The sequence below is a fragment of the Gobio gobio genome (assembly GCF_949357685.1).
Source record: "Gobio gobio genome assembly, chromosome: 21".
NCBI classification, from domain to species: domain Eukaryota; kingdom Metazoa; phylum Chordata; class Actinopteri; order Cypriniformes; family Gobionidae; genus Gobio; species Gobio gobio.
Genome location: NC_137117.1, coordinates 16,033,457 through 16,049,490, shown reverse-complemented (window position 1 = coordinate 16,049,490; position 16,034 = coordinate 16,033,457). Strand labels below are relative to the sequence as shown.

Here is a 16,034-nt window from a genome sequence, read left to right as displayed (position 1 = left end):
GCGTGAACCCTGGGTAACCCCACAGCTGACATGAAGATGGATAAGTGTACCATGCAAATGTACAGAGGGAAGGGATATATTGCACTCCGTCATTCAGTGCATTGCTGCCCGTAGAATTCCATTTATTCTTGCAGCTGGGACCAGATCTCTGGGGTTGTGAGTGCACAGTTATACATTGTTGATTATTTGAGATGGTTTTTTAATCACTGCAGAGCCCTAGTAAAACTCTTTATTGGTCATATAAGCGGAAATTCCTCCTTCTGTCCTGTGCAGTAGTTCAAATGTTTGCAGTGATAAAGTTTAAATGCAAGCATTATCATAACTATTAGATCTATAATCATCTTGTTATTTTTTATTCACTTTCCTAATTAACATTTGCCATTTTATTTGACTAAAATGCATTTTATGTATATTAAAAAACAACTAAAATGATCATAAAATCACCTCATTTTGCCCGAAACTGATTTTTAATCTGATGTAATCAGCAACGCCAAACTGCTTCCGTTTCCTAGACCTAGAGAAAACAGAGACACTTTTATCCAAAGTGACTTACAGTAAATTTGATTCAATGCATATATTCTGTCTCCTAAAATGTAAACGTAATGCTTACAGTTGTTAAGACAGTGGTTTCTGAGCATTTTCCAAGTAGTTATATTTTCTGAACTTGATCCAACGTTGAAATCATTTGACTCAATAAAACTTTTTAATGACTGAGCTACTTACTAGAAGGATAGACCAAGTCTGACAGTAAAGGCCACATCTGTTACAAGGGAACCGGGCCTGCCACTTTTAAACAGATGTGAGTGTTGTAACCTCTGAAGGTGATATCTCTGGTGTTATCGGTCTAATGCTCTATGACTTTGGAGAAACTTTTTTGGAATGTCACATAAAATATAATGGAATGCACATGTAAAATATTGTAGACATGCAAACAGTCAAGATTAACGTTCAAATGCATGGTACCTTATAAGGACACTTATATTATTAATATTAGTATTAATATTATCCAGTAAATGAAGATGTTATACCACAAAAAGCACATTTAGGTGAACTAGGGGGAAAAAAACGAATATTTTTGAACATCAATTATCACATTCCATACATATATTTCAATAGGCTCATCCAATTGTTCCATGACGTAACAAACATTTTAATCTGATGAAAACAAAAGAAGAAAAGAAAACAAAAAGTGAATGAAAGAAACTCTGTGATAGCTGTATTTGTTATTTATCGTCGAAAGTAACAGTGGCTGGTCAAAAACTCTGTTTAAAGATGTATAAACTACTCTTGAATTATTTTAGTGTTATTTAATTTAAGCGTTTATTTGAAATTACAAGAGAAATACCTCTTAGAAGGAGAACTGTGAAAAGTTTTAAACGCAAGTATACAGTTTTTTTTCTTTCTTTTATGCAATGTATAAAAGGCAGCATGTGTATAATAAAGTTTAGCACAGGGGTTTTCAAACTTTATGACGCCAAGGACCCCCAAATATGATGAACCTTTTATGAGGAACCCCCTTCCTAAAATCCATCTATATATTTTCATGTATGGAAAAAAACATTTATACTGTTAGATAAATATTAAGTGTGACATTATAAATACAACATATTGTTTCCTAACTTAAATTGGCTATACTTCATGTTGGATGTATAAACCTGAAGAAGGACATTTTCAATTAAAAATGATTTGTATAAGCAACTTTCACAATATATGCCTGCAGCTTACATACTGTGTTAAGAATACCGCCTTACAACCCCAGTGAGCGAGATAAAGGGGACTATAGTGAGAAAAACTCACTAGAAAGATACAAAGAAAACATATACAATACTGGAAAGTATGTATATGGCAAGAAAGGAGAGAAACATTTAGAACTGAAACAGAATGTTCGGTAGACTTGATCCATTTTTATTCCCTGAAATTTTCTGGGGACCCCTTAGAACCTTCTGGAGGACCCCTGGGGGTCCCCGGACCCCAGTTTGAAAACTCCTGGTTTAGCATATTAAACGATGCAACGGTTAAACTTTCCCTATCCTCCTGGGACCCAGGAATAGACTTTTATCCACTGCAGTGGACATAATATTTTAGTGAATTTTTCTGACATCATACATGTCACAGTTTTCAGTCTGGATGTCCTGTAAAGAGCCCATTTGGGCCTTTGCAGAGATACCAAATGTTTGGAGGTTTCACCAGGACAACAACTTCTTCTTGGTCTTTAAATACGCCTGACATTAATGTTTAGCACTCTTATGGAAATATGATAATAGTTTGTAATTATAATTTAAATCGATTGATTTTCAAATCATTATATGTTTGATATAAATCAACATCTCAGGAAAATGTTATGGAGTTTCTAATCAAAATATGACTTTCTGTTACAAAACAGGGCATTGATTTCATAAATGTCCACTGTAGTGGACGCCAGGACTTAAATCATGTTTATCAGGCATTTTGGAGACACAACAAGTGAATAGGGAAAGAAACTACATGTCAATATTCCTATGAAATAGTAGATATTATTATGAAAATGTTGCCAACTATAACTCCCATTATTACACTTCTTTTTTCATTACATGTTGCACCAAGAACACATTAATATACAAATTAGATGCAGTGTATAGATACATTGTATTGAATGGGGAAATCCAAGTGTGGCCATTTTACCCACATATTGCATAAAGTAAAATGGTATATCAATGCATTTCGTTATATCTTTCATAACATAGTTCAGAATCATCTTTAAACAAAGTTTGGTTAAAAAAAATCCTGCAACCTAAAAATTGATTGGTAAATTAAAAATAAATCCCATTGTTTTTGCCTATACATGCAATTTCATGAGTCCTGGTGTCAACTACAGAGGACAATGAGTTTTGGCGTGCATATGATACGCACTTTTTGGCGTATTATACGTATGATCCCCCCACCCCCTACCCTCACCCTACCCAAAAGCGTGTCATATATACGCCATAAAGTGCGTATCATATGCACGCGAAAAACTGCGTAGCATAGCCTATGCACGCCAAAACTCATTTTGGCGTATACATTCCACGAGATTGCACACTCGTACTATTGATACGCATTGTCATGAGATCGTGTTGGAATAAAATAAAAATTTTCACACAAAAAAAAGTGTCTATTTGTTTCTTATGCTCTAAACAATGTAATTACATGAAAAAATACTCAATTCAAATAACTTTTTTTCTGGGTCCCAGGAGGCTATAATAAAACATAAAAATGTTTGTTATGAAACGACTATATTTAACGAATTAAATTCTTTAAAGATATTGTCAGTTTAGCTTGTCATTTGTTTTGAAAAAAATAAAAATGTCTAAAAATGAAAGGTTAAATACCTTTTGTATGAAGCGGTTCATTATTGCAGGGGAGGCAGATGCTAATTATCATCTGACCGACGAATGACCTGCAACGACAGCTGTTTAGAGCACAGATAATCACTCAGAAATCTCATACAATGACTTTATGATTCCCTTTTAACATCATTTCAGCTGTTATGTTAGATTCCCTGTGGCCATAGAATTATACACAGAGTTTCAGTTTTTTCCAAAGTATGCGTTGAACAAATCTGTTTTAAAGATAAATAGATCGTAATATGAAAAAAAAAATTCTATAATAGCACAAGGAGAAATGTTAACGTGTGTTTCCTGGGATATACGTTTCTAAGATTATTTTCGAAGTTTAAATGAACGTTTTATTTAATAGGCATGGACCACAAGATCCATGGCTTTCCCATTAACAACTATTGACAATGCAGGCTTAAGACCTTCTTCGGGTAAGCTAAGGCTGCTATCCTGACTAAACAGTCATTGATTTTCTGTGCGCGTTAATCTGAAACGTGGATACGGACTGGGCCTTCAGAAGAAAACAACAACAACATGAAGACAATTGTGTGTCGAAATAATATTTTTTATAGGGCAACTTAAATTTAAAACTCAACACTACCAGTTAAGGAAATTAAAAAAAAGTTTTAAATTATTTGGATCTGAAACAAACAGAACAAAGGATATCAATATATCAATGTGACTTTTCACAAATGCTTTGACATTTGTGCACAAGTCTAACTAGAAATCCTCCAGCATGATGAAGTGCGCTTTGATTCAATTCAATATGATCCATTATGAAATGTAGTACTGATGTTGACCCCTCTTCGCACACGCGCAAGCGCACACACTCCAGACCTTATTAGCAGGTCAAATAAGTCATTCAAACTTGCTTGCTTTGGTAAATTAACGCTCACTCAGATGAGGGAGATGTCCGGCTATTGGCCAAGAGTTAGAGGGCACGTCATCCCCATCCATCACCGATCGAATGTTTCTACAAGGCATGTCCCTGTCTAGATCTGTGCCTCTGTCCTTTTGCGCGCTATGTGTGGCATCTGTGGATGGCGTTTCTGTCGCGTCCAGCCTCGAATGAAAAACTGGAATATATGATGCAGTCATGAATTCTTATCAAGGGTTCAGGGACACAACGTCACTTTTCAAGGGCTATCATGCTACTGGAGTAATGCGTCTGCATCAGGACCACGGAGCTACTACTGACTTCCCAAGCAGAGAGGAGGGACATGTCAACAACACCGAGGCGGATTTTCTTCAATATCATTTCACGAGTCTCAGTGCCACGGCCACAGGCGCGTGTTCAAAGCCCTGTGAGGACCCTGGTCCTGTGAACTCGACCAGACCCCCCTTCCCCCATAATCAAGATTTCTATAGACCAGTGCACCCCGTCCGACCCCAAGTCCCCTCCTTCCAAAGCTGCCGTGAGCAGGGTCTCTCCAGAACGGGCTTCTCGCCATCCTCAGACACTTTAAGAACATTCTCCGGCGCGCTTTGCGAACTCGGCCCTGTCAACAACACGCACCTCGACGTGCGCACATGCGGCGGCCCAGTGCGTCACCCTCCAGTCAAGGACAATAGCACCAGACACGAGGCTCTAAACACGTTAAATGAGACATTGCAAAGTGAAAAGACATTCGACTGGATGAGAGTGAGGAGAAATCAGTCCCGCGCAGGTAAGTTGACCAGTTTTCTAGTACGACGAACTTTTGTGCGCCGAGTGGCCAGAATCTCTGCCTTCTCGGTCAATTTTCTTTCAAATCCTAGTGATGTGAAGTAAAATATAATGCTATTGCTAATTCTGTTTTTCAATTATAAAGTGATTTGCCCACAAGTAGCGTATCCAAACTTTTCAGCAAGCAGAAATTAATATTTGGAGGTGGAGCTACAAGTTTGGCTATAGCTACTTGTGGAGGCCAAATGCTTAAAAATGTAGGCTACTTACAGATATAGTGAAAAATGTAAAGTGGTCCTCCTCACTTTAAATTCACCCATATCAACAGGTTTGTAGGGTTTAGCTAATATTATCACATAAAACATCTGTATATCCTATACTCACCTATACACAATATAGTGTAACCATCATGTAGCCTATGTATTAAAAAATTAAATGATACATGCTAAGGTCAAATAATCTGAGCCCGTACACATATATGGTCAGACTATAAGTAGCAAAAGTATTAAGCTGATTATGAAACTTATCCTCTGCAGACGCGGCACATGTCAGGGACAGGTAGTTCTTGCCTCACAAATCTGCAAGGCTGCTTGTTTTATGGCGAAGCCTTTAAAAACTTAAGGATATAGTGTAATATATAAGATCCACCCTGGTGCCTAAATAGGTCAGCAGCGACATGCCAGGCAGAATTCCTCTATTTTTATAAATAGCACATTCCATACTATTCTCTATGTTCACCCCTTTAAAAATTCTCTCATTGACAAGCAGCAGCCCAGGCCATATTTAAAGGAGTCCAGCACCCCCTAGCTCTCCATTCAGAGCCAAATAAACTTCAGAGGAACACTTTTCCTGCACAGAGCCCTAAATCTTAATAGAGACCCATGTTTATATGCTGCAATTAATTTTCTATATTGAATGTCGGAAAATGTCTGTCAGAATCTCAATGTAATCCTTAAGCAGAGTAATGATTGGATAGGTCTGCGTTTAATGCAGTTCAAATGTGAGTTACTTGACATGTGCTCATAAAATGTCACGCTCAATGACATTTGACCTGTATTATGTCAAAGTATTTCATGTTTGTTGTGAGAGCTGTGCGTTAAATTGTGAATCGCTCGTCCCCCTCAATAAATCACAATATATGTAATAGGTTGATGGTAAAACCAAGAAGAGCCCGGTTTGATTTGTCATTTCCTACGAATCAGTAATACAGCATTCATATGGTTTCCAGACTGTCAGGGAGAAGAATGTCTGGCCAGGCCACACTGATGATCTAAAATAACTCACAGGCAAATATGTCAGTGAAAAGGTCATCTCGGGCTATATCGCCCAGTGTATGAACAACAGCTGCGGTCAGGAAATAGGATAGAAAGGCCTGCTTCATCAAATCCCAAATGCTTGAATGGTGGCAAAGCCAGGAGTTCACAATTTGTTTTGTCTGCTTTTTGTTGTTCTCCTGCCTGTCCACCAATAGAAACGCCTACAACTTTTTGCACTCATTCTTACCAGGCTTAAAGGGATAGTTCACCCAAAAAATATCGGTCATAATTTACTCACCCTCATGTCGTATGCATATCTTTCTTGTGTGGAACACAAAAGAAGATATTCAGGAGAATGGCGTGTTCCAGACAACATTGGATCACGCTGACTTTATTCTATTGAGACGTGCATACAGGTTTGACATGAGGGGTGAGTAAATATAATAAAATGATTTCATTTTTGGGTGAATTTCCCCTTTGAAGAGGACTATAAAATGATCACTATAAGTCCTGGCTCTCCCTCTGTGCTTAATGTCTTGGTTTTATCACAAGCCTTATGGAGAAATCGTTGTATGATGATATATGAGAGGTCTGTCAACAAGTGCTTAAGATAGAACTCACATCAACACAGCAGCCAAAGTCAAATGTTAAATGGTAGGGTGAATGTGTATTGTCTGCTCCTTTACTTAAGTTCATTATAACCATATGAAAAATTGCAAAAGAATATTATTAAAGGGAAAGGGATAGTTCGCCTGTATGACTTTCATTTTTTTAAAAGGAACATTGGACCCCACTGAATTCGGCTGACAAGACATTTTTCACAGTATCTTCTTCTGTGTTCCACAGGAGAAAGAAAGTCAAATGGGTTTGGAATGGCATGCGGCTGCATAAACAATGGTCGCATTTTCATTTTTGGGGGAACTATCCCTTTAAGTCAGAGATTCCATGCATTGTGAGGGTTATTGTTCTTACCGGGCAACATCAAAATGTTTCCAATACTCAACATGAATAAAAGCTTATACAGAGTGTCTGACTGGATCCCCCAGTACAGTGCACATAGTCCCCGTGCGTCATTCTTCAATTATACCCTGACAGCACCTGAATTACTGTGGGCTGGATGCCCAGATGACCGAGGCAATCTGTATCGATCCCCCACCCCCCATTCCCCTGCTCTCTTTTAGGCTTAGTGGGGCACGTCATCCCTCTGGCTGGTTGGCCATTTCCAAGTTTGCAAGTCATTCCTCAAATGTTTCGTTTTGATTCCTTTATGCCTTCTGGCGACTGCCAATTCTATTATCCAGTAACTCATTCATCAGTGTTTTCATGCACACTTTTTATTTCCTTAGGAAATTGCTTAATTACTTCATATTTGTCAGTGAATGCACTGATTGTTAGAACGTCCCTTGTGAATATTAGAGGTGACCCTACAATTGCTTTTTTTTTTTCTTCATCTCTCTGTTTACTTTCAGTTGCACAGCACGACCGAGATAAAGATCTGAGCCGAGCGCTCTCAAAATCAACTGTATAATCAACTGTTTGCGCTCTAAGCCTAAGATAAAGGGTGAGGGATTGCTATTAGTGACATGTAGAGTTTATTCAGCTTATTGGGAAGTGTTTTAATCGAAAATTCCCATGGACCTCATACAAAGAAATGTCACATTTCAATGTTTTAGTTGCAATAACAAAAGGATGGGGAAAAAAAAGTTTTTTGTTATTGCAACCAAAACTTTGTGCATTTATTTGACTTTTGTCTTTGTATATCCCGCGTCTGTTCTGACTGTACGTCCATGACTGCAATGACATGACCACAAACACACACACACAAAGTCATACACATGGTGCGCAGATGGCACAGAGGTTAGAGAGACACTTGCAACTGTAGCAGTATGTGAGGGCTCAATGCCTCTGTATCACTCCAGGGGATTTTCCCATCCGACCCCTGTGTGTGTGTGTGTGTGTGTGTGCCGTAAAGGAATGTGCAACTTCCTGTGTGCTTCCAAAAGCAAACAACACAAGCAAACAATAAAACATGAGTTTGATTTCCATTAAAGCAGCTGTTAGTTGACTAGCTTGGTTAAACTGCAGATTTAACGCTTTTTCAAAATGAACACAAAGACCCATTTAAATGCACTTTGTTTTCACTTAATTTACAGGGCTACAAGGTTAGGCAAAGTAGTCATATGGAAAGCAGGAACTTTGGAATATTTTTATGACAGGTTGTGATGGACAGTGCATCTGACCCCTGACCTACAGTCATCTGTGAGGTGCAAACAGACAGAATCTATTTAGCATGCAGATTAAGGTCACGCAATCAAAAACTTGCAGAAAATCACAAAACAGCATTCAGGAAACCTAGCGAATATCATTTCTGCTTTTGAAAAATAAAAATGTTGAATCACAAAATTTGTACTTGGTAAGTGGTATCTATGGAAGAAAATAAAAGTTTTTTAGGTGTCATATTACAGTTATGGTGTTTTTGCACATAGTGGAAATGTATCTCTTTTACCTTTGTCTTACAAAACAGTAAAAAAATCTTAAATTCCAGTCTCATCCTAAAAGCAGATGTGCAAACTGGTTCAAAAATCATTGTTAAACTCACGTTTAATCAGTCTAACATAAACTGCAGTGTTTTTTTATTTAATATATAGTTATTTTTAAATCTCAAATTATCATAAGACAAAGAGCACGATATTAATATAATACTATTATATTGTACCCTATGCACAGTTTTATATCCATGTTTTTTATATCCATAACGTACGGTGTGTTATGAATATAAAATCATAGTGAATAGTATTATATTCATATCGTGCTCTGTTTTCTAAATCAAATTCGTTTCCAATTGTTCGCGGCTAAAATTAAAAAGCATCATTAATAAATGCCAATACTATTTTAGATAATTGTATAACGGAATATATTAACAGTAAAACGTGTTTTTAACAAAATTGCAGTTGACATTTGATTCGATCCGAGATTATAAAATGAATATGATTTTTATTTTATTTTTGTAAAATGTGCAATAACATGCAAGGATGTTTAGCACTGAAGTCAACCTCGAATCTTTATTATAAAGCCCTATGTGTTTTTAATTCATATTTATTGCATTGCCTTTCCAGCTAAAGTACAACTGGGGAGATTCTCGGACCCGGAGCTGAAGACGGAGCACGGACGAGATCCTGACGAGGACCCCTCGAGTGGAGCCACGCGAACTAATTTCACCACCAAACAACTCACAGAACTGGAAAAGGAGTTTCATTTCAACAAATATCTGACTCGAGCTAGACGGATAGAGATCGCAAACACTCTCCACCTGAGCGAAGCACAAGTGAAGATCTGGTTTCAAAACAGACGCATGAAACAGAAGAAAATGCTGCGGGAAGGCCTCGTTCCAGGATTAATGCTGATTTCTGGCTGCGATGAGGACTCGAATAAAACAGACACTTGTTCATCTCCTGACAAAAGATAATTTCAGTAGGGTAAGATTGATGGAACGGCTGCTATAGGCTACATTAAAATGTTAACAATCACGTAAATATCATGCGCGAGAGAAATTATAATTCTATTGAACGACCAAAATGTATTCACACACCCAAAATTAAATTTGCCCCTAAACATCTATATTTATTTATCAATTTTTTTGTTTAAGAAATTAACTCTCTGTGATAAAAATTAAGTTCCCACCTGTTGAGACAAGCGGGAAATCATGAATTAATCAAAATGCACTTTATAGTCTTCCAATCCTTTTAATAACTTATAATTGCTTTATTTGATATGTTTTATCAATATGAATTTGCGTCTGTTATGAAAAGATCAGAAAATGAATTGTACCCTGATTCATTTCTGACCTTGGTGAGATTTGTTAATTTTAACAAGTGCCAAAAATTACCTTTATTTAAAATAAAATAAAATAAAAAGTGGGGGATAATGCAAGAAAAAAAAATTACTCTTCGGTTTTTTTATTGTATAGCCTAATCTATTATTCCGTTATAGGCTATTCTATACCTAGCCTATCAAGTGTGCGTTTAAAATGTTTTACTAAAATGTACAGCAGGCATACTGTATGTTTTATATATGATAAGAAAAATGGGTAACACTTTATTTTACAGTGTCCTTGTTACATGTAGTAGGTCTACTTAATATCAGTAAATTATGCATAATTCTCAGCCCAAATAATCCTACCCTAACCCAAGTGCATGTAGTTAATCAATATTACTCAGTACTTAAATATATAATTACACTGTAACAATGACACCCTAAAATAAAGTGTAACCGAAAAATGTCCTTACAAAAGGTAAAAATGCCCAGGGGTCAATTGTTGCCTCATAATAAAAAAAATAAAACAAACATAATTTCTGACACTGAGCTCATCTGATTATTATTCCTGGCTTTAAAACAAAACCGTGTTGATTGGTTAAAAGGCATTTATAGCCTATAATACTAACTTTTATTTTAACAAGTAGCGAACTGAATATGAAATGTAGGCCTAACTATTTTTGAAGTACTGTTTTAAAAATGTAATTATGTAATGAATAAAACCCTAACGTGCATGCAAGTACAATAGCCTAACTGATGCGGACAGATTTAGTCAGTTAAAAATCTAAACATGCACATTTAACATTTAGACGCACAATCATACGCGCGCGCACGAGAACAGGCTGCGCGCATTTAGAAACACTCAACAGGTTTGCTGCTGTTTCGCAGACATACTGTGTCTGTCATATTCATGCTGCTTGTGCCTTTATCTGCAAATAAAGAGCGCCGCACGATGATCGGTGATACTCGTCTTTCTAAATAATGGCGAAAAGCTGTCAACGTACAAAGTGCCTCCACTTAGCCGTGTATTTTCACCAATTTATTGCTGGAAGAGGTTAAATCGAGTGCCACGGGTTGAACCTTCTGATACCAACTCCTCATTTTGATATAGCATCAAAGCAGTGCACTGAGAGCTAGAAGAACGGTGACGAATAAAGTCAGATTTTCTTGTGATTTTTTTTTCTCATTACATTTCGAATGCATTGACTCAGGGTGCATCTTTCAGATATACTTTACCATTTTAAAATGTTATGGAGAAGCATGGAGTTATTTGCCCTGCAGTTTCTCCTCTTTTGCTCATTCGATGGACACAATATTTGGAACGAGAGAGGGGATTACACGATCGATTTATCGATGTGGTGTGGATTTAAGTTGATTGACTTTTAATTGATTTTTTCTTGATGGGTTGAATAATTGCAGCATTAAAATTAAAGTAATATATTTCTTCACTCATTTAGTATTGTTTTCAGTGTGTAATCACTAAAATTAAGATATTGCACATTAAAACAAAAAAAGCTAGAAAAAAGTCAGATTCTTCACAATGTCAATATATCCTTATTTTTTACTGCATGAATTCCGTTTTTGTTTTGCACAACAATCGTAAAAGATCATTTTAATTTGATAGGTTTTGCATATTACCCCCTCTATGTAAAAGCAAATGCTCTAACAAAAGAACCGCAGTCTAGGGAAGAGATAAATGATCTGAACAGTGTGGAAACGACTCTTCTTAAATTATATTAAATGCCCTTACAATTTTCCAGCAGCATTAAAAATCGAGATGCGTTAATCAAACAATATACCAGCGAATAAAATTAATTGAAATGAGCGTTCCTCGAGAGGGCTTGTTCTAGATATTTTTTGAGTTATTACTACTGAAAACATGCAATTCCATTATGTTATGAACCTTATATGCACGAAGCACGCCTCGCATGCCAGAGCCTGCTAATATATGCAGTTACTCCAGAGTTCACCTTTCACCTCTTGACCTCTGTTTTGCCTCGAGACAGCAGTGACCCGGTCAGTGGCTCACAGAGAAAAGGCTACATTATTAATGACTTCAAACTTCTTTCAACTTTCAAATGTTTACTCTCATGTTACAGTGTTAATTCATTAATGTAATAATAATAGTTAATAATAATAATAATAATAATTTAATATCGTTAATAATACTTTTTAATGTATCTATAGCCTACGTTTTCTTTATATTATCAAAGTTTTTTGAAGCTAGAAAAAAAAACTAAAAGCTGACAGTAAAACAAAGACGATTATCATAATTTTTTATGACCAATGAAAATTCTTAACCCGCCAAGTAACTTTTTCCCTTTTTTAAAATTATATTATAAACTAGATATATGACTATTATTTTTGCGCGCTTTTAAGCGTGAATGAGGGTTAATGTCCCCATGTTTAGGAGAGATAAAAGCATAGGCTTGTTTACGATAGCTACTGTAGATTCTTTCTCGCAACGTTTGGGCGCATACATATATAGCGTTCAGGAAGGAAGTTTTCCTATAGCTCATTAGATTTCCCCTTCACAAGCTGATGTGCATTTTAGCTCAGTTACATCCGCGTGCAGGGGCTTAATGCCCACGTTATGGCATGTGGGTGCAGAAACGGATAACGTGATAGAATCAAGTATAATCCTCACTGCACTGTTGCATTTTACTCAGTAATCGAGAGGAAACGATATTACCTGGCTTATAGCGATGCTTTTAGGATGATGACAAAAGCCATACATTATTTTATGTATTAGAGGCCTAATATCAGTTGAGTCTGAGTGAGCAGCAATGACTCTAGATGCAAAAACACAGAGAGAAAAATCTGCTACAAGTGTCAGCCACACACATTTTAAAAAGCCACTGAATGTGTTGAAATACTGTTATTTACTTAAAATTGCCTTTTATTTTAAATACACTTACAAACGTGTTAATCAGCTAATAAAAATAAGTAAAAGGAATAATAATAATTATGATTAGCTTAATTAATTGACCACATTCATACTGTAAAACAATGTCATTCAAATAGACAGTGCTGTTTAGATTCAGATGTGAACACAATATATTAAAAAAAAACTGTGATTATGCCTTGTAATTTAAGCACACACACTGTAAAAAATATATGATCAATAAGTTATTACAACATATGTTTTTACATTGATTTAACTCACCAAATAAGTACTTTTTTAAAAGTTAAAAATTAAACTCGATTCAACTTTTGTAAAAGTCAGTTTAATGTCATTTAAGTTGAAATGACTTAAATATCCAAGTTGATTGTACTTAAATTAAGCCAGCAACTTTTTTGTTGTTGTGATATATCCTTTTACAGTGTATATATAATTAGGTGAAACTGGGATAATATATATAATATATATTATATATATATATATATATATATATATATATATATATATATATATATATATATATATATATATATATATATATATATATATATATATATATATACATATATATATACATATACATATATATATATATATATATATATATATATATATATATACACACATATATACACACACACACACACACACACACACACACTAGTAAAATCATACCAGACATTTTCACCTAATTAGAGCCATCAAAATTCAATATTAAATTGTTGAAATATGGGGGAGGGGGGTTCAATAAAAATCTTTTATTCATGGCAAAATGCTTAAAATGCAAACATGTTCAGAACATGTTTACATGTATTTAGTATAGCTATGTCAATCGGCTATTTTAAAATATAGTCGTCTTCATCTTGTCCATTTATGTGGCGGCCTCTGATGGTGGCTGATTCTGATGGGTGGTCCTTAAAATGGCTGGTTACTGTAGTACACTAACAAAAGGAGACGCACAGCTTCCAACACCTCTTCACATCCCACACACACTCCCCATTACATACAGACGTTGTATCAGTTATTTTGCATTGCAAGCAGTAAAATAAAGAACTGATACTCGTTTGTTTGCTTGTCAACGGCACACATAAAAGGCGGAAGGTGGAGGGAAGGTCTTAAGGCACCTTTCATATATATAACGCACAGGGGCGTGCGCACGCAGACCATTTCCTAGCCCTCGTTTCTCCTACCATTTACGACTCCCGAGAACAGATGTTTGGGGACAGCTTACAGCCTCAGCGAATTTCTGTGTACAAAGCAAACAGCAGCACTCAGCACTTCTAGCCGGCTAAGAAATTGCGCTCTCTGAGAAGGGGGAGGGGGAGAACTGGAGCCCAGGGTCTAGGAATGAGGCAGAGAACGGGCGACGCTTACCGAGGTGAAACTGTGTCAAGGTTACATTCAGGGGGTTTTGCATTCAAATCAGTGCAGTACACTATTAAAAATATGGGCTCTTGGCATCCATGGTTCTATGAAGAACCTTGACATCCAGGGAACGTTTCCATTGCACAAAAGGTTCTTCATAATGTTACTTATAAAGGTTCTTCCACTCTTTTGGATCCTTACTTTCTAGAGCGTATGGCCCTACAAGCTCTTCCTCTGTAAGTGTCACTGGAATATAAAGGAGGCCTTTATGTGTGGATCCTGGGAAACAAGCGCTGACCTCTATGGTGTATCACTGCGGACTATCAAGGTTTGGATTGCCCTTTGAAAAAGTTGCAGACAAGCACTACTGGGACCTAAAAGGGAAGACAACGAGAGAGCATGTATATTTTGCTGATGCAGATATTCGGGCTACGAAAACAAAGGGAAAAAACACTACATTTATTGCACAAAAGCAAGTGGCATATTCTTCATAAAACAAAGTGCAACGCAGAAAAAAATTAATAGCAATATTTCAAGGCTTTCTGTTAACAGAAACACGGCGCAATTTCAATGCCATATGTTTTGTTCCGTTTCATCATTCACCAAAACAAACCTTATCTTTCATACCTTCCATATTGAACGTGTGCTATAAACAAAAGTGCAAAACAAATATGCAAACGCAAGCATATTTGACCTTTCATGTTCACATTTTCGGCTAACCAAAAATGAATAAATGAGCCCCGCAATGCTTATTTGTCTGAACTACGCCAACCCCCCAAACACATACACACACACTTCCCTTCTGCCTTCGGTGAGGTTGCCATAGTGATAGCCTCACAGACACACAAGGAAGAGAGCGAGGAGGTGGAGGGGGAGATGAGATGAGAGGAGCAGAGGACGCTGTCTTTCTGTCTATCTTCCAGATAAGACATTGTGCTCAATCTTCCGATCCATGTCGAACGGGGAGCAGAACCTTCTGTCCCATTATCAGAGCGACGCACCTGAAAGTCATGAATTGGGTTCATTTAGTAAATGAATAAAACAATTGCATAATGATAATAAATTTTGCAACATATTTGCATGCAGCCATTGTATAGTAATACAGACGAATTAAGGGAAACAAAAAGGTTTCGTGACCTAAAAATGCATCAGCAGAAGAGCTAAACTGCTCGATAATGATGTGCATTTCTATTGGCCAGTATGCTAATAAAATCATCTAAAATAATTCAAATTCAATGTGATGCAATACTCATGATAAAACACTTAAAATGCGGTATACCTATACTGCATAATAATGATGCGTTTCTATTGGTCAGTCAGTGCATAGGGGAAAACCCCTGGTGCTCAATCAACCCACTGTTTTATTTTTCATCTCAACCGCCTTCCATCTTCCCCCTCTCTCCTATTCATCCATCCCTCCACCATTCCTCTCCTCCACCGTGCCATTTATCTTTCCCTCCCTCTGCATCGCTCGCTGCCCGGCCGATATCAAGGCGTGATCCTGAGCCCTTCAAAGGTCAAGTGATACAAGGTCATTGGCGGGTCAGGCCAGCTGACTGGCTGACCTCGGCAAGGACTTCTGCCAGCAGCCAATCGCACGTCGGCGTCTCCCACAGCAGCCTGCCTCCATCCCTGGCGGGCCCTCGGCGGCGCGTCACGTGATCGTTAACGGACTGAAG

At 37.0% G+C, this 16,034-nt stretch overlaps 1 protein-coding gene across 1 annotated transcript; it reads left to right on the top strand.

The window, feature by feature from the left end:
* Positions 1-4,449: 4,449 nt before the first annotated feature.
* Positions 4,450-9,741, top strand: hoxc1a (homeobox C1a; the record flags this gene model as incomplete). The annotated part of the gene is made up of 2 exons (XM_079802026.1): positions 4,450-5,020; positions 9,392-9,741. The coding sequence occupies 2 exons, from the start codon at positions 4,450-4,452 to the stop codon at positions 9,739-9,741; spliced, it is 921 nt and encodes a 306-aa protein (XP_079658152.1).
* Positions 9,742-16,034: the final 6,293 nt, after the last annotated feature.